The following is a 20592-nucleotide window of genomic DNA, read 5'->3' as shown; positions in this document are numbered from 1 at the left end:
TAGTCTAATGGAGGAGACAGATATATAAGCAAATAGTTAAACAATACATTAGGACAGATACTGTAGGCACAATATCTATAGGAGAGAAGTACAATAGAAAGTGCTGTGGGACACAGAGGCAGGAATGTCTTTACTTTGAGCAAAGCAAGGAAGGACGCACAGAGGAAATGGATTTTAAAGGATAACTAGGAGTTGTTAGGTAGACTATATTTGTAGTTTACTTTTTTTTAACTTTTGTGTTCTGTCTCCCCCTTATCTTTATGTTCCACAGAGTCTGGTAGAGTGTTTTATATATTTTAGATGCCCAACAAACATCTGATTGTACATATACCTGGAGAGAGAGAGAGATGAATACGTACATAGATATGGTGGCACTTGATGTGGTTAGAAGCGCTACTATATGAATGAACATGTATAATTAATGCTAACTAGAACACTGAAACAGAAAATGGCCAGTTTGGGGGAACACCAAGTACAGATAGTTTCCCTCATTCCTATCTCCCCATGCTTTCTATTAATTTTATCCTGACTTGGAAGTTAGAACTTGAGAACAGAAATGACTGGCAGTGGCCATTCCAGGAGGACAAAAGTGGAATTAGGAATTCTCCACTGGGTCCATGATTCCCACGTTTGCTGTTTAAGTTAAAGAAAACATAGGCGTGCCTTGGTGGCTCAGTCAGTTACTCGTCCAGTTCTTGATTTCACCTCAGGTCAGGATCTCAGCATTGGATCATGAAATCGAGCCCCCTGTAGGGCTCTGTGCTGGGCGTGGAACCTGCTTAGGATTCTTTCTTCCTCTCCCGTGGCCCCTCCCCCTCCCTGCTCTCGTGGTCATTCTCTCTCTCTCTCTCTCTCTCTCTCAAAAAAAAAAAAGAGAAAAGAAAAGAAAATGTAGGTGGCAGTAACAGGGCTTGATGGTAAAGAAAGTTGAAAGAATGTGATAGAAAGCTGTGAGTATGTGGTGACATGGAGAAGATAGTTCGGAATTGAATCAAGTTCCCCACAGAGGAGGCTGTGTTAAATGCTTTCTCTAACAGGGTATATTAAAAGGGTGGTCTCTTTCATTAGGGTCAAAGTAGTGATAGAGATTTTTTTTTTTTTTTTTAATTTACGTGACAGAGAGAGAGAGAGAGTGCACAAGCCGGGGGGGGGGGGGCCAGAGGGAGAGGGAGAAGCAGGCTCCCCGCTGAGCAGGGAGCCCGATGCAGGGCTCGATCCCAGGACCCTGGGATCATGACCTGAGCTGAAGGCAGACGCTTAACTGACTGAGCCACCCAGGTGACCCCCCCGTTTTTTGTGATAGAGATTTTTCTTATAGGGGTTGCAATCAGTTTCACTATTTATAATAAATGCTTCATGCTTTAAAAGGTGACGAGATCATATACTGCCTGCCTGCTCTCTCTCGCTCTCTCTTACTTTCTCTGTCTCTCTATCTATCTATATATACATACATATGTATATATATATACACACACACACTTCCCTTGCTCTGTAAGGGGAGGGTACCATTTGTAGACAGAAATTACTTAAGAAAGGGAACTCTCCCAAGGAAACACTTTTTATTTTTTCTCAATAAAAGACTACATAAAGACTTGGAGCATAATTTAATAGATACTTATCCTTATCATGCCTGTTGCTTATAGTCCCACTTCAGTGTTTTGAAGGAATGACAGAGTGATCTGGCTCCCAAGCAGATTAGTTTTCAGGGATGTCCTGAAGCCACCTCTGAGCTAGCATTCCCTGGAGTAACCTGGTTGTATTTCTTTTGGACTGTGAAATGGCAAGCTTAAAGAAATGGAGAAGCCATGTGATGCTATGTTTTTCCAAAACATATTGCCTACCCGTGCCTCTGTTGATGGGCCCTTCTAGTGTCATTTACTATAACTAGTGTAGCATATTATTACTATACCATATTATAATTAAATATATTATTATTACTATGTTATGCCAACTAGTACAGTATATAGTTGGTGATCAGAATTTTGGAATGTGATTGGAAAACGAAGCGCGTTAGAAATTGCCAAGCCCTAGTAAGAGAAAGAGTGTTGATTTGATAATGAAGAATGGCTGTAGCTTTTTTTTCATGGAAAAGAAGTTGAGTTGCACTAACAATTCCCCTTTACACTTATTCTGAATTGAAGTTCATTTATTCTTTAAGGAAAATGTACAGATAAATATTGCTGTGAACTCCTGAAGATAAGTCTTGGCTACTTTAGAAAAAAGAAAATGATGATGTTGGCTTCTCTAGGCCATAGGATCTATGGTAGAATATCCTCATAGCTTTAGGAATTTTGAGCTGTCTTTTCTCCAGGCAGAATGTCCTCTAACAGGATGGTTGGCTTGGTTTTATATAAACCTGTTGGAGCTTGGATTTTTTTTTTTTTTTGACTTGACTTGAAGGAGGCACCAACTGCAGCTTTTGATTCCACTTTTAGCTGCAGTTTAGCTCTTCTGTGTGCCTATAAAGTAAATGCCATGTAAATAGGAACCCTGGATAGGGTTACTTGTTCTGAAAAGGTCATGTACCAACTGCAGTTGCTGAGTAAGTGTTCCTGCATCTAGGGATGTTTATAACAGTCTTGTTTCCATTTATTTCTGCAGAGTGTAGTGAAGCTGATGAGGGGCCTGCTGCACTGCATGATCAGACAGGTATGGCATTGTTAACAGCTCCCCTGTAATAAAAGCACATTGTAATAGTGTCTCTACCCTTTAGGAATTGTTCATAGCTTATATTCTTTCGATTTCACAAATAGTAGACACTAATTTTAGAAAATTTGTAGAATCGAGGAGGGAAATGTCACCCGTGTTCTCACCACCCAGTTACCACTGAAATGTTTCTTTCCAGTCTTTTTTTTCCCCTCTACAAATGCCTTTTTAGTAGACTTCATCATTATTGTACACGCAATTACATACATTGAGTAAAGATGATACAGGCCTGTAAGCCCTCATATGAAACCCTTAGGACCAGATAAATTCTGGAATTCAGACTTTTTCAGATTTTTCAGTACAGCGCAGATACTAGAATATTATGCTCTCAGCAGGTCCAGAACAGCACCGTATCATCAAAAACATTAATCTCTCCATAGAGAAACATGCATTTTCACACTCAGTGAAATAAGAAAAGACTACAAATAGCCCCATGTCAATTTGAATCAAGTGTTGCCACCAAGTGAATTTTGGCACAGAACTTAAAGAGGAAGAACTTTTGTGGCAGTATTTTAGATTTTAGGATTAGAGATTAGTGCCAAAGACTTATATCTGCTTGCATTAATTTGCATTTTCCTGACCTTGAATGAAGTTGAGCATCCTTTCCTGTGTAGATTGAAAACTTGCATTTCCTCTGTTAATTGCCTGTTAAGTCCTTTGTCTGTTTTTATTTTGGGCTGTCTCTTTCTTGACTAATTGAGGAGTTGCTATACATTATGGATATTAATGTTTTGTCACACACACTGCAAATTTTTTTAGCATCCTATGGTTTATCTCTTGGGTTTATGGTTTTTTTCATTCAAAAGTATTTTACTGAAAAGAAAGTGTTTTGCTTTTATCCTAGGAGATCTTTACACATGCTGCACACATTGAATCTGAACTGACTTTCTTGAGACCAAGATTACATTTTATTAGAAGAAGCAGTCGAGGCCCAGATTAATAAAGTGACTATCCACAGGCACGCAACAAGTCTAAAGTAGAAAGAAATCAACTCCAGACTTCTGAACTTCTTTATCAGTGCTCTCTCGCCTGGGGTAGCTCATTGCCATCATTTTCTTTTTTCCCCTTCTCTGCTCCTTTTTTTCTTTTTGTATTTTAGATATTGTATTTTCTATTTTCCACCTTACCAAATAGGTTTAAAGCCACCAACTTCATGAACCTTATTTAAAGGTATAGTAGTTTCTATCACATATCAGATGCACATACAACGCAACCTCAGTTTCAGGAACAGTCTTTCAGTTGGTCCCTTGCACGATGTTTCCTTTCTGACCTCTGGTTTCAGCCTTCGTTCATACGTTTTCTCTGCCACTGCATGTATCTCTCCCCAGCTCTTTTCAGTATTCCTTCAAAATAGATCCCCTTATCCTAATTTCCCTCAACATTCCTCCCTCTGTTTCAGGAACAAAGGAATCTTTTTTACAACTCAGTTGTCTCTTACTAGGCTGTTCACACTCAACCCCTCTGCATCTCAGTTTGTATCTACAGTGTGACAAAACAGCCATCTGAAGAGCAAAAGAGAGGTAGTGAGTAGGAAATAGCTGGCTTTAACTGGCATGAATTTATAATTGAATTGCTTAAATTAAAAAACAGCAACAGCAGACTTTCCTACTTGCCTTAGTGCGGGGGGGGGCGGGGGGGGGGCGGGGGAGAAGTAACAACGTACTTTAAATATTCACCATCGCCTGAAAACTAAATGCGGTGATACATGTTAGAGTACTACAGAAGGATGGCATATGGGACAAAGTTTCTGCATTGCCTTCCTTTACTGTTCTTGTTTTCTTCAGGTGGATAAAGTAGAATCCTTCAAGTATAGTCAGAGTACCAAGGATAGCCTCCACGCCAAGTACAATACCAAAACCTGTGCCACTGTAGTGGCTGATGACCAGTGGGGACACCTGCAGTTGGATGCTACCTCCGTGTACCTGCTGTTCTTAGCGCAAATGACTGCCTCAGGTCAGTACCAGGACAGAATGGCTGGGAGCCCCTGCAGTGAGGAGCACGTGCTCTGGCACATGTGGCTTCTCCCAAGGTGTTGACCGGAAAACGATATAGCTGTGGACCTTGCTCAAAGACACACAGCGGAAATATAATATTTTGCAAGTTTTTTACAGAGAAACAACTCTCTGAGGTCTAGTTAGTGTTCTTTTACGTTGAAAAACAAGTCTGGGGTACTAATTAATTTTTTTAAGAATGGAGAACCAAGAAATCTGGGGTAGATTTTATTTAGGTGGGTATTTTTTATCTTTATCTTTCATTATGCCTCAGATACCATGAGATGGTGACATGGGAAAGAAGGGCTAGGGTTTATTGCTTGTTCTCATGCTATGCACTGACCAGCCTTTAGTATTAACATAACTGAATCACCTACTTTATACTACTCTTTATGTATATATTATAAACAAGGCATCTAAATTATATTAAGGGAATTAACTTAGTAATCAGAATTCAAATATTGATTTTTTTTATTATTGAATAATATACCCTTTTCAGATGTTTTGTTATTAGCTTGAGGTGCTTTACCTGAAAAAGGCAAGTGTAAGAACCAACATAATTCCCTTTCATTTCTCCTAACTTGGGGAGGACAATGAATCTGATTATACTCAGTTTGTAAATTAAACAGGACCTTTTCCAGATCTTCCTGAGTAATTAAAATGTACTCAGAATACTACATTTTTGACATTCTAATTTCCCTCTCTTTCTATCTGGCTATAGAACTAAGTACTAAGGGCATTCAGGATAAGAATTGTCCCAGAATATTCTTGTTCTCCTTTTCTTGCATAAATAAATATTTGGTATAAAGCCTTCCTTTTTTTTCCCTCTGCAGTGCACAGCGCAGAACCTGAATTACCTTTTATTAAAATTATAACATAGCTACCCACATACTCCCATCTTTTGGAGGGGAGGTTCATCCCTGAGTAAATATATTTTTAGGTTTTATGCATTTAAATAGAATGGCAGCTATAACTCCATTTCTAATATTCTTTTAGTATCAACTCTGGAGTGTTTTTCTACAAAGCAAACTGTCTAAATATTTCTTATGGTTTTCATTTTGAGTCCAGAAAGGAAGCAGAAATATACTAAAGAGGTTTATATGAGACATACGCATTCAACAAATATTTGTTGATTTCTGACTTAATATTTGATTTTCACCTTAATAAGCTGACTTTGGTAGGTGCTTGGAAAAAAAGATGGATATAATTTGATCAGGCCGGGCACCTAGGTGACTCAGTTGGTTAAGCATCTGCCTTCGGCTCAGGTCATGATTCCAGGGTCCTGGGATCAAGCCCCACATCAGGCTCCCTACTCAGTGGGGAGTCTGCTTCTTCCTCTGGCCCTCCCCCCGCCCATGTGCTCTCTCTCTCTCTCTCATTCTTTCTCTCTCTCAAATAAATAAATAAATAAAATCTTTAAAAAAATAATTTGATCAGGCCTTTGCAGAATAAATAGGAATAAGTAGAATTTCACAAGTCAGAGAAGGAAAGGGAATAGCCTGGCTGCAGCACAAAAGTTGGAAAGATACTGGCCACCAAGGTAAGACTAGTTATCTTCTATGGCTAGAGTATAAGATAGATCTGGAAAAATGCCAAAAGATGAAGCTAGAAAGTCGGAGCTAGCTGTTTAAGGGCCTGTAAATCACGCTAGGTAGTTTGGAGTTTAGTCTATAGTCATCAGAGAACCACTCAGTTTGAAAGTTTCAGATGATTTGCTCAGTTGCAGGAGGATAGGTGGAATGGGAGAGAAAATTACGCTGGAGGACTAGTCAGGAGGTTAGTGAAATACTTTAGGCAAGAAATGATGGAGAACATATGTAAGGCAGTAGCCTTGAGGATGAAAAGGATAGATATGAGAGATAATCAGTAGATAACACATGAAAGATGTTTTGGAAAATTTTCATCTTTCATGGAAGCAATTCTCTGCACATGTTTGAACTCTTAAAAATCTCAACCTTGGTTAAAAGAGAGGCTTAGACAGAAGCTGACTGCCCTTCCCCCCAGCAAAATAACCATAAATTATGAAAATATAGTTTTAAAAAACCCGACCATTTAGTCACTGGACATTGTCCTAAGGGCATACGGCAAGTAGAGAAACATTTATTCAAGCAAATCTAAATCTTGGTAAGAGCAGTGAGAGTGTGGCATTTAGACCACAACCCACTCCCTCCCTCGCCCCGCTCACCATGGCACAAGCACTACTGAGCATGGATGTAGCCAAGAATATAAGGCTTCCTCTTCCCCTAGCTCTTGGTTTAGGGCTATGATCTCTCCCCGAGAGAGGTTGCCAGCATTTCTCATTCTCCCCACCTCTGTGTTACAGAAGCTCTGGTCTAGCCAAGAATAACTAAGAGGTCTGGAACTCCGTTCCTACTCCTCAGTCCCACTCATGGAGCTTAACCCCAGGCAGAGCAGTCCAAGAATAATAGGCCTGGCCCACCTTGCTAGTAGCATGGAAGGAAAGGCAGGCCACACGAACAGAAAAGCTCCATAGTCCCTCTCAAGAAAACTGACTTCATTTGGAACTGACTGTGGGAAAGTTCAAGTCTAAGGGCGCTCTGAAAAACAGTGAAGATTTTTGTTCTAAGAAATTACGAGGCGTCTGATGCTCAATTAGAGCAACACACTAACCCATAGACTAGCCAGAAGTTTTAGCAAAGAACCAGGGACAGAGACAGCTAAAAAGAGTTATCCTAGGGTTAGAACAAGTGTCAAAGGCTGGCCTCAAAATCCTGAAATGGGTCTTGAATTTAACTGGATGAGACCGTGGAACAATTTTTACTTCAGGGCAATATACAATCAGCTGGCAATTGGTGGAGGTTAACAGCTGAGTATGATACCAACAGAGGCAGACACTTAATAGACCACGGAAGACTAAAACAAAAACTGTGGTCTTCCTTAGGTGACAGTGTGTATGCCCAAGGCTACATCCTCCAAGGAACAGCATCAGAGGCTGCATACTGTGGGAAAAATAGAGTTCATTGAAATTGTCCAGCCAAGTCACTAAACAAATAACAAGTAAATATAAACAAGCCCCATATAGGAGGGTATCGACATATCTATAGAGCTTCTACAACATATTATCCGCAAAATCTAGTTTGCAACAAAGACGTATGACACATGCAAAGAAACAGGGAAGTCTGAGTCAACACACACAAAAAAGCAGGTAACAGAAACTGCCTTTGAGAGGAACCATTATGTTGAATTTAGGAGACAAAGACTTCAAAGCAGTTACTATAAAAATGTCCAAAAACCTAAAGGATACCATGCTTAAGAAAGTAAAGGAAAATATGATGAAAGTATTTCATCAAATAGAGAATATCAATAAAGAGATGACAGACCTGTACCTCTGAAACAAATAATACATTATATGTTAAAAAAAAAAAAAAGAAGAAGAAGAAGAAGAAGATAGCAGGAGGGGAAGAATGAAGCGGGGGGAGTCGGAGGAGGAGACGAACCTTGAGAGACTATGGACTCCGAAAAACAAACTGAGGGTTCTAGGGGGGAGGGGGAGGGGGATGAATTAACCTGGAGATGGGTATTAAGGAGGGCACGTTCTGCATGGATCACTGGGTGTTATATGCAAACAATGAACCATGGAACACTACATCAAAAACTAATGATGTAATGTATGGTGATTAACATTAACATAATAATAAAAAAAAAGAGAGATAAAAATGAACCAAATGGAGATTGTGGAGTTGAAAAGTATAGTAACTTATTTTTTTCCAAATTTTTATTTCAGTTCTAGTTAGTTAACCTATAGGGTAATATTGGTTTCAGAAAAGAATTTAGTAATTCATCACTTACACATAACACCCAGTGCTCATCATAACAAGTGCCCTCCTTAATACATATCACCCATTTAATGCATCCCCCAACCACCTCCCTCCATCAAACCTCAGTTTGTTCTCTGTTGTTAAGAGTCTCTTATGGTTTGCTTCCTTCTCTCTTTTTTTTCCCTTGCCATATGTTCATCTGTTTTGTTTCTTAAATAACACATACGAGTGAAATCATATGGTATTTGTCTTTCTCTGACTGACTTATTTCGCTTAGCATATAGTACACTCTAGCTCCATCCACATCATTGCAAATGGCAAGATTTCATTCTTTTTTGACGGCTGAGTAATATTCCATTGTGTATGTATACACCACATCTTCTTTATCCATTCATCAGTTGATGGACATTTGGGTTCTTTCCATAGTTTGGCTATTGTTGATAATGCTGCTATAAACATCAGGGTATATGTACCCCTTTGAATCTGTTTTTTTTTTTTTTTAAGATTTTTATTTATTTACTTGACAGAGAGAGATACAGGGAGAGAGGGAACACAAGCAGGGGGAGTGGGAGAGGGAGAAGCAGACTTCCCACGGAGCAGGGAGCCCGATGCAGGGCTCTCCCAGGACCCCCGGATCATGACCTGAGCCGAAGGCAGACGCTTAACAACTGAGCCATCCAGGTGCCCCTTAAATCTGTATTTTTATATCCTTTGGGTAAATACCTGGTGGTGCAATTTCTGGATCATCAGGTAGTTCTATTTTTAACTTTTGGAGGAACCTGCATACTCTTTTCCAGAGTGGCTGCACCAGTCTGCATTCCCACCAACAGTGTACAAGTGTTCTCCTTTCTCCACATCCTCACTAACATCTATTGTTTCCTGACTTACTAATTTTAGCCACTCTGACCAGTGTGAGGTGGTATCTCATTGTGGTTTTTTGGGGGGGGGGGGGTTTGTAGGTTTTTTTTAATTTTTTATTTATTTTTTAGAGAGAGAGCGAGAGAGAAACAGCATGAGAGGGGAGAGGGTCAGAGGGAGAAGCAGGCTCCCCGCTGAGCCGGGAGCCCGATGTGGGACTTGATCCCAGGACCTTGGGATCATGACCTGAGCCGAAGGCAGACGCTTAACCATCTGAGCCACCCAGGCGCCCTCTCATTGTGGTTTTGATTTGTATTTCCCTGATGATAGGTGATGTTGAGTATCTTTTCATGTGTCTGTTGGCCATCTGGATGTCTTCTTTGGAAAAATGTCTATTTGTGTCTTCAGCCCACTTCTTAACTGGATTAATTTGTTTTTTTGGGTGTTGAGTTTGATAAATTCTTTATAGATTATGGATACTAACTGTTCTAAAGAAAAGATTCACGGCAGCCATACTCTTAGTTTCAAAGGGGAAAAAATACTTTATTGATATTATAAAAATCTAATAGAAACAGAAAGAAGAAAAGGGAAATCTACACATAGATGAGGGCAATACTAAGCAGAAAAGGAGAATAAGACAGAGTTACATCAAATTGGGTACTTACAACATCCAGTCTCATTAGCTGGGGAAGCCCCTTGGAGATAGCCAGGCTGGAGACCTGATTGAGAGGCCTGGACAGAGAGTCCTCCCCTCAGGTGGAACTTCCAACTGACCGTCCCCATAAGGGCCATATTTATAGGTCAAATGACATGGCAAGTGATGGGGTCTGAAGTTAAACAGTTGTTTGCTTATGTGCAATTTGGAGCAAGCTGCAGTCCTATATTATCATATCTTTACGTATTCAAGGATCCTGGGCTAGGTGTGCTTGCCTCCCCTCCCAGATTCCACTGAGGGGGCAGGGGGCGGCAGCCCAGCCTGGAGCTGGAGGGGATGTAAGGCAAAATTTATAGCTCTTGGCATCCAGACCAGAAGGGCCAATTCTGACCTAGAAGCCAGCTAATGTCAACTAATCAGGCTCCCAAGGTCACTTACGCAGCACAAGTGTCACAAATAACATTCTTTATCCCACCTGTGTAGGTACAGGTTGGGGTGGTCAGTTATGCAAAACAAATCATAGAAACCTCTATCCATACAAAATACTAACCCTTTATCAGATAAGTCAATTGCAAATATCTTCTGCCATTCCATATGTTGCCTTTTAGGGTTTTTTTTTTTTTAAGATTTTATATATTTATTTGAGAGAGAGAGTGAGAGAGAGAACATGAGCAGGGACAGAGGGAAAAGCAGACTCCCCTGCTGAGCAGGGAGCCCAATGCAGAGCTCAATCCCAGGACCCTGGGACCATGACCTGAGCTGAACGCAGGCGCTTAAGTGACTGAGCCACCCAGATGCCCCTGTTACCTTTTAGTTTTTTTAATTTTTTCCTTCGCTGTGCAGAAGCTTTTTATCTTGATGAAGTCCCAATAGTTCATTTTTGCTTTTGTTTCCCTTGCCTCCAACAATGTGTCTTGTAAGAAACTGCTATGGCCAAGGTCAAAGAGGTGGCTGCCTGTGTTCTCCTCTAGGATTTTGATGGTTTCCTATCTCACATTTAGCTCTTTCATCCATTTTGAATTTATTTTTGTGTATGGTGTAAGAAAGTGGTTCTGTTTCATTCTTCTGCATGTTGCCGTCCAGTTTTCCCAACACCATTTGTTGAGGAGACTGTCTTTTTTTTCATTGGATATTCATTCCTGTTCTGTTGAAGATTAGTTGACCATATAGTTATGGTTCCATTTCTGGGTTTTCTATTCTATTCCATTGATCTATGTGTCTGTTTTTGTGCCAGTACCATACTGTTTTCGTGACTACAGATTATTTGTAATGTAGCTTGAAATCTGGAATCATGATGCCTCCAGCTTTGCTTTTCTTTTTCAGGATTTCTTTGGCTATTCGGGGTCTTTTGTGGTTCCATACAAATATTAGGATTGTTTGTTCTGGTTCTGTGAAAAATGCTGGTGCTATTTTTGAAAATTTCACTAGAGAGGCTGAACATATTTGAGCTGGCAGGAGAAAGAATCAACATAACTTGAAGATAGATCAACAGAGATTATGCAATCTGAAGAACAAAAGGAAAAGATAATAAAAATGAATAGAACCCAAGAGAAATGTAGGACACGATTTAGAGCATCAACTCATGTGTAATGAGAGTATCCAAAGGAGAGTAAGGAGAGAAAATATATTCAAATAAATCGTGGCTGAATACATCTCAAATCTGATAAAAAATATTGATCTATACATCAAAGAAGCTCAATGATCTCCAAGTAGGATAAATAGAGATCCACACCCAGAAACATCATAGTAAAAATATTAAAAAGCCAAAAATAAACAGAACATCTTGAGAGCAATATGAGAAAAATGACTTGTCATGTACAAGGGAACCCAAATAAAGTTATTAACTGACTTCTCTTCAGAAAAAAAAAATGGAGGCCCAAAGGAAGTGGAATGATGTATTATTCAAAGAAGAACCCGTCAACAAAGAACCTTTTATCCAACAAAACTATCAGAAATGAAGTGAAATGAAGATATTCCCAGATAAATAAAACCTGAAAATTTGTTGCTGGTAGACCTACTGCATAAGAATTATTAAAAGAAGTTTTTCATATTGGAATCAGGTGACCCCAGATAGTAATTGGAATCCATACCAAAAAAAAAAAAAAAAAAAAAAACTACTTGTGAAAGACAAATACCATATAATTTCACTCATATGTGGAACTTAAAAAACGAATGAAGAAACAAGAGACAAAATGAAAAAGCAGACTCTTAAATACAGAGAACAAACTGGTGGTTGCCAGAGGGGAGGTTGGTTGGGAGTGGGAATGGGTGAAATAGATAAAGGGGATTAAAAGCACACTTAACTTGGGGCACCTGGCTGGCTCAGTAAATAGAACATAGGACTGTTGATCTCAGGGTCATGAGTTGAAGTCCCATGTTGGGCATAGAGCTTACTTTAAAAAAATAGGTAAAAAAATTTTTTAAAAAGAGTACACTTAACTTGATGAGCCCTGAGAAACATATAGACTTGTTGAATCCTGATATTGTATACCTGAAACTAATATAATTTTTTAAAAAATGAATTTATTATAAATTAAAAAAAGATAAAAATAGAGAAAAAACAGTGGTAAAAATAATTATAAAATGCAATATAATTACATATCCCTTCTTTCTTAACTGATCTAAAAATCAATTGTATAAAATAGTATAATTGTATCACTGGGGCTATAGCATATAAAAGTGTAATATATTTGATAATGACAGAATTAAGTAAGTGTGTGGGAACAAAGCAATATTGAATTAAGGAAATAATACCAAATGGTAACTCAAATCCACAGGAACAAATGAAGACCACCAGAAATGGTAAATTAATAAGATTAATATTACAAAATATAAATATGTAATTTCCTCTCAACTTCTTTAAAAGATATAAAATTATATAGAAAAGTTTGAGATGATGGTGGCTGAGTAGGAGGACCCTAAGCTTGTCTTGTCCCACAAACACAACTAGATAACTATTCAAATCATTCTGAATACCCCAGAAATCAACCTGAAGACTGACAGAACAAACTGCACAACTAAGGGGCAGAAGAAGCCACATCAAAGAAGGTAGGAAGTATGTAGACATGCTTTAGGGGAGAAACAGATCATGGGGTGCTGCCAAAGGGAGAGAGCTGTGGTTGAAGAGAGAGGAGAGAGGGTGGGGGGAGAGGGAGGAGCACATTAGAATGCACAAGGAGAATGTTTCCTCAAAGCCATTGGCTGGGAAAATGAGAAGGGCTTACTTTCTTGAGTTCTTACAACCAGCAGGGCTTAAGGACTGGAGTTTTAAAGATCAGCAGGCTTGGCTGGGATGGAGCCATGAGGACACTGCCCTTCTCCTGGATAGAAGGCAGGCAAACAACCGGGGGACAGATTCTGTGGAAACAACAATCCGAAGGGCACTTGGGGCACACAGAGGGGAGATTATTTGCACTTCCTGGAGCATGTTCCTGAGAGGCAGAGTTCAGAGAGATGCCTCTATGGGGACAAAGGAGTTGTTTGGCACCATTTCCTTCCCCTGCCCCTCACCATAAACACAGAACCACCTGTGGGAAGCAACACATTGCCCACACTGGCTGCCAAACATGCTTACACCAAGCCCCCTCTCCCCTGTGTTCTTGCGGGACTGCCCTTCTCAGTCAGGCTTGCCTCAGTCCCAGCATGGCAGGTCCCGTGCCCGGAAGACCAGCAGAAAAACCTGCCCACACCACGTCACCTGACCAGAGAATTCAGCAGGGCTTCAGTTCTGCTGGAAATGGCGTCAGGTCTCATTTTACAACCAGACAAGAGCATTAGTTAAAACTAGTTAAAATGTGCCACATCATGGCCAAGGACCAAACACTGCCCACTTCAGGCAAGGAGAGCCTCTGCAGATGCCTGGCCTGAAGGATAGAGCAACCAAAACATGACAGCAGATGCATGCAACACATACCAGAGACACATCCTGAAGCACCAAACCCTGGACACTATATGACTTCTTTATTCTCAGGAGCAGGAAACATATGGGCTTTCCTAACAGACAGAAGAAGCCAGAGATTTAGACAAAATACCAAGATGGAGGAATTCATCCCAAATAAAAGAACAAGATAAGGTCATGGCCAGAGATCTAAGTGAAACAGAATTAACATGCCTGATGGAGAATTTAAAGCAAAAATCATAAGGGTACTAACTGAGCCTGAGAAAGGAATGGAAGCCTTCAGGGAGGCCCTTACCACAGAGATAAGAGAAATAAAAAAGAATCAGAAAAAAATGCAGTAACTGAGAATGGAAATAGGCTTGATGCAATGAACACAAGGCTGGAAAAGAAGAGAAATGAATAAATGATGTAGAGAACAAAATAACAGAAAATAATGAAGCTGAACAAAAGAGAGGAAGCTGAACACGAGAATACACTTAGGGAATTCAGTAACTCCATCAAATGTAATAACATTCATATTGTAGGCATGCCAGAAGAAGAGAGAGAGAAGGGGACAGAAAATTTATTTCAGGAAATAATAGCTGAAAACTTCCCTAATCTGGGGAAGGAAACAGACATCTAGATCCAGAGGCACAGAGAACTCCCATCAAAACCAACAAAAGCAGGCCCACACCAAGACATACTGTAATTAAATTTGCAAAATATTGTGATAAAGAAAAAAATCTTTAAAGCAGCAAGACAAAAGGAGTCCTTAACTTACAAGGGAAGACCCATAAGGCTAGCTGGAGATTTCTCAACAGAAACTTGGCAAGCCAGAAGGGAGTGGCATGATGTATTCAAATGGTAAATGGGAAAAATCTGCAGCCAAGAATCCTCTCTCCAGCAAGTCTGTCATTCAGAATAGAAGGAGAGAAAGAGTTTCCGGACCAACAAAAACTAAAGGAGTTCATAACCACTAAACCAGCCCTGCAAGAAATACTAAAGGGGGACTCTTTGAGTGGAAAGGAAAGACCAAAAGTCACAAACACAAGAAAGGAACAGAGAAAATCTCCAGAAACAATGGCAAAACAAGTAATAAAATGGCACTAAATACATATCTATCAATAATTACTCTGAATGTAAATGGACTAAACACTCCAATCAGAAGACGGAGTGTTAGAATGGATTTTTTAAAAAAACGAGATCCAACTATATGCTGCCTACAAGAGACTCATTTTAGACCTAAAGGCACCTGCAGATTAGAAAGTGAGGGGATGGAGAAACATTTATCATGCAAATGGAGATCAAAAGAAAGCCAGAGTAGCAATGCTTATATTGGACAGAGTAGACTTTAAAATAAACTGTAACAAGAGATGAGAAGGGCACTATATCATAATATATCAAAAGGGGAAAATCCAACATGAATATCTTAAAATTGTAAATATTTATGCACCCAACATGGGAGCACCCGAATATATAGAACAATTCATAATAAACATAAAGGGACTCACTGATAATAATACAACAATAGTAGGGGACCTTAACACCCCACTTACATCAGTGAACAGATCATCTAAGCAGAAAATCAACAAGGAAACAATGGATATAAATGACACACTGGACAAGATGGACTTAACAGATATATTCAGAACATTCCATCCCAAAGCAGCAGAATACACATTCCTTTCACATGCACGTTGGATGTTCTCCAGAACAGATCACGTACAGAACAGATCTAGGTCACAGATCAGGCCTCAACCAGTACTGATGAGATCATATCATGCATCTTTTCTCATCGCAAGGCTATGAAACTTGAAGTCAACCACAAGAAAAAATTTGGAAAGACCACAAATACATAGAGGTTAAATAACATGCTACTAAACAATGAATGGGTCAACCAGGAAAAGAAAGAAGAAATGTTTAAAAATACATGGAAATAAATGAAAAGGAAAACACAACAGTCTAAAACCTTTGGGATACAGCAGAAGCAGTCCTAAGAGAGAAGTATATTACAATACAGGCCTACCTTAAGAAGTGAGAAAAATCTAAACAGCCTTACCTAAAGGAGCTAAAAAAGAACAACAAAACCTAAAACCAGCAGAAGGAAGGAAATAACAAAGACTAGAGCAAAATTAAATTATATAGAAAATTTAGAAACACAATAGAACGGTCAATGAAACCAGGAGCCGGTTCTTTGAATATATTAATAAAATTGATAAACCTCTAATCAAACTTATTAAAAAGAGAAAGGACCCAAATAAATAAAATCAAATGAGAGGAGAGAAATAACCAACAACACAGAAATACAAACAATTATAAGAGAATATTATGAAAAACCATATGCCAACAAATTGGAGAACCTGGAAGAAATGGATAAATTCCTAGAAACACATAAACTACCAAAACTGAAACAGGAAAAAATAGAAAACTTGAACAGACCAATAACCAGCAAAGAAATTGAATCAATAATCAGAAAACTCCCTACACACAGAAGTCCAGGGCCAGATGGTGTCACCAGCGAATTCTACCAAACATTTATAGAAGAGGTGTTGGGGCACCTGGGTGGCTCAGTCGTTAAGCATCTGCCTTCAGCTCAGGTCATGATACCAGAGTCCTGGGATCGAGCCCCACATCGGGCTCCCTGCTCAGCGGGGGACCTGCTTCTCCCTCTGCCTCTGCTGCTCCCGCTGCTCGTGCTCTCTCTCTCTCTCTCTCTGACAAATATATAAATAAAATCTTTAAAAAAAAATAAAGAAGAGGTGTTAACTCTTCTCAAACTATTCCAAAAAACTGAAAGGGAAGGAAAACTTCCAAATTCATTCTGTGAGGCCAGCATTACCCTGATACCAAAACTAGATAAAGACACTACACAAAAGAGAACTGCAGGCTAATATCCCTGATGAACATTGATGCAAAAATTATCCACAAGATACTAGCAAACCAAATCCAACTGTACATTAAAAGAACCACACCACAATCAAGTGAGGTTTATTCCTCAGTAGCAACGGTGGTTCAGAATTCTCAAGTCAATCAACATGATACACCACATTAATAAAAGAAAGGATAAGAACCATAAGATCCTTTCATTAGATGCAGAAAAAGCATTTGACAAAGTACAACATCCATTCATGATAAAAAATCCTCCACAAGTAGGGTTAGAGGGAACATAACATCATAAAGGCCATATATGAAAAAAAAACCACAGACAATATCATCCTTAATGGGGAAAAACTGAGAGTTTTTCCTCTGTGGTCAGGAACAAGACAGGGATATCTACTCTCACCACTGATATTTAACATAGTACTAGAAGTCCTAGTCATAGCAATCAGACAACAAAAAGAAAGAAAAGGCATCCAAATTGGTAAGGAAGAAATAAAATCTTCACTATTTGCAGATGACATGATACTGTATATAGAAAACCCTAGGGGCACCTGGATGGCTCAGTTGGTTAAGTGTCCAACTTGTGGTTTTGGGTCAGGTCATGATCTCATGGGTCATGGGATTGAGCCCCACATCAGGCTCTCCACCCAGCGGGAAGTCTGCTTGAGATTGTCTCCCTCTGCCCCCTCCCCCAACTCTCCCTCTCTCTCTCTCTGTAAAATAAATAGATCTTAAAAAAAAAAAAAAAAACCCTAAAGACTCCACCAAAAATTGCTAGAACTGATCAGGAATTCAGTAAAGTTGCAGGGTATAAAATCAACATACAGCAATCTGTTGCATTTTTATACACCAATAATGAAGTATCAGAAAGAGAAATCAAGGAATTGATCCCATTTACAATTGCACCAAAAACCATAAGATACCTAGGAATAAACCTAACCAAAGAGGTAAAAAACCTGTACTCTGAAAACTATAAAACAGTGATGAAGGAAATTGAAGATGACACAAAGAAATGGAAAAACATTCCATGCTCATGGATTAGAAGAACAAACATTATTAAAATGTCTGTGTTATCCAAAGCAATCTACACATTTCATGCAGTCCCTATCAAAATAGCATTTTTCACAGAGCTAGCACAAACAATTCTAGAATTTGTATGGAACCACAAAGACCCCGAATAGCCAGAACAACCTTGAAAAAGAAAAAGTTGGAGGCATCACAATTCCGGACTTCAAATTGTATTACAAAGTTGTAGTGATCAAAACAGTATGGTACTGGTGCAAAAATAGACACATAGATCATGGAACAAAATAGAAAATCCAGAAATGAATCCACAACTATATGATCAATTTATCTTTGACAGTGGGGGAAAAAATATCCAATGGAAAAAAGTCTCGTCAGCAAATAGTGTTGGGAAAACTGTACAGCAACATGCAGAAGAATGAAACTGGACCACTTTCACACACCATGCACAAAAATAAATTCAAAGTGGATTAAAGAGCTAAATGTGAGACAGGAAACCATCAAAATCCTAGAAGAGAACACAGGCAGTAACCTTTGTGACATCGACCATAGCAACTTCTTACTAGATATGTCTCCTGAGACAAGGGAAACAAAAGCAAAAATAAACTACTGAGACTTCAACAAGACAAAAGGCTTCTTCTGCACAGCAAAAATCAACAAAACTAAAAGGCAGCCTAAAAAATAGGAGAAGGTATTTGCAAATGATGTATCTGATAAAGGGTTAGTATCCAAGTATATAAGGAATTTATAAAGTACAACACCTTAAAAACAAATAACCCAGTTAAGAAATGGGCAGAAAACACGAATAGACATTTTCCCAAAGAAGACATACAGATGGCCAACAGACACATGAAAGATGCCAAACACCATTCATCATCAGGGAAATGCAAATCAAAAGTGTAATGAGATATCAACTCACACCTTTGGGAATGGCTAAAATCAACAACACAAAAAACAACAGGTGTTGGCGAGGATGTGGAGAAAGGGAACCCTCTTGCACTGTTGTTAGGAATGCAAACTGGTGTAGCCACTCTGGAAAACAGTATGGAGGTTTTCCAAAAGTTTAAAAAAAAAAAAGAACTACCATATGATTCAGCAATTGCAATACTAGGTATTTACCCAAAGGATACAAAAATACTAATTTAAAGGGATACATGCACCCTGATGTTTATAGCAGCATTATCAACAATAGCCAAATTATGGAAAGAGTGCAATGACCAAAGAACAGATAAAGAAGATGTGATAAATAAATAAATATATATATATATATATATATATATATATATATATAAATAAAATGGAATATTACTCAGCCATCAAAAAGAATGAAATCTTGCCATTTGTAATGATGTGGATGGAACTAGAGCGTATTATGCCAAGCGAAATAAGTCAGTCAGAGAAGACAAGTACCATATGATTTCACTCATATGTGGAATTTAAGAAACAAAACAGATGAACATATGGGAAGGGAAAAAAGAGAAGGCAGCTAACTGTAAGAGACTCTTAACTACAGAGAACAAACAGGGTTGCTGGAGGGGTTGTGGGTGGGGGGATGGGCTAAATGGGTGATAGGTATTAAGGACGGCACTTGTGATGAGCACTGGGCTTTCTTTTTTCTTTTTTTTTTATTATGTTCAATGTGCATCAGTAGTTTTTTTTTTTTAAGATTTTATTTATTTATTTGACAGAGAGAGACACAGTGAGAGAGGGAACACAAGCAGGGGGAGTGGGAGAGGGAGAAGCAGGCTTCCCGCTGAGCAGGGATCCTGATGTGGGGCTCAGTCCCAGGACCCTGGGATCATGACCTGAGCCAAAGGCAGACACTTAACGACTGAGCCACCCAGACACCCCAGTACATCAGTAGTTTTTGATGTAGTGTTCAACGATTCATTGGAGCAGTGGGTTTTATATGTAAGTGATGAATCACTATATTCTACTCCTGAAACTAATATTACACTGTATGTTAACTAACTAGAATTTAAATAAAAACTTGAAGAAAAACAAAATAAAAATAGGGATAGACATAAAAAATCAACAAAAATTTAAAAAATTAAAAACTTAATTGCTTCCCTAAAAGTCTTATCTCCAAATACAGTCACATTGAGGATTAGGACTTCAACATATGGATTTCAGGGTGACACAATTGAGTTCATAGCAAGCACTTAAGGAAAATATAGTAGTAAATCTTCATGACCTTGGATTAGACAAAGCCCTGTTAGACATGACATCAAAATCATAAGCAACTAAAGAAAACATAAGCTGAAATTTATCAAATTAATAACATTTGTGTTTCAAAGGATCTCTAAAGAAAGTTACAAACAATCCAGAATATGATAGAAAGTATTGATAAATCATATATCTGATAAGGGACTTATATTTATAATATATAAAGTACTCCACAAATCAATAATAAAAAGATAACCTGATTTTAAATAGGCAAAGAATCTGAGTTGACATTTCTCCAAAGAAGATATTTAAATGGCCAATAAGTACACGAAAAAAATGCTGAACATTATTAGTCACTAGGCAAATGCAGATCCCAATAATGAGATACCACGTCACACCCCCTAGGATGGCTAAAATCAAAAAGACAGAAAACAACAAATGTTACTGAGGATATGGAGAAATTGGAACCATCATACACTGTTGGTGGGAATGTAAAATGGTGCAGCCACTTTAGAAAATAGTCTGGCAGTTCTCAAAAGGTTAAGCAGAATTACCATATGATCTAGCGATTTCACTCCTTGGTATATGCGCAAAAGAAATGAAGCAGTGTTCACTCAAAAGCTTGTATATATACATGAATGTTCATAGCAGTATTAT

General features: G+C 38.8%; 1 protein-coding gene across 10 annotated transcripts in view; it reads left to right on the top strand.

Moving 5' to 3' along the window:
* PHKA1 (phosphorylase kinase regulatory subunit alpha 1) overlaps positions 1-20592 on the top strand; it is a 142764-nt gene that overhangs the window by 6477 nt on the left and 115695 nt on the right. For all 10 annotated transcript variants that reach the window (XM_035028760.1, XM_035028761.1, XM_035028763.1 and 7 more), the window contains exons 3-4: positions 2602-2649; positions 4491-4659. In XM_035028760.1, coding sequence (XP_034884651.1) covers positions 2602-2649; positions 4491-4659 — 217 coding nt within the window. The remainder of the gene's footprint in view (positions 1-2601; positions 2650-4490; positions 4660-20592) is intronic.

The sequence above is a fragment of the Mirounga leonina genome, unplaced genomic scaffold (genome assembly GCF_011800145.1).
Source record: "Mirounga leonina isolate KUSES-001 unplaced genomic scaffold, KU_Mleo_1.0 Mir_204, whole genome shotgun sequence".
NCBI classification, from domain to species: domain Eukaryota; kingdom Metazoa; phylum Chordata; class Mammalia; order Carnivora; family Phocidae; genus Mirounga; species Mirounga leonina.
Note: the sequence above shows the minus strand (reverse complement) of the source record. Positions and strands in the feature narration are given on the sequence as shown.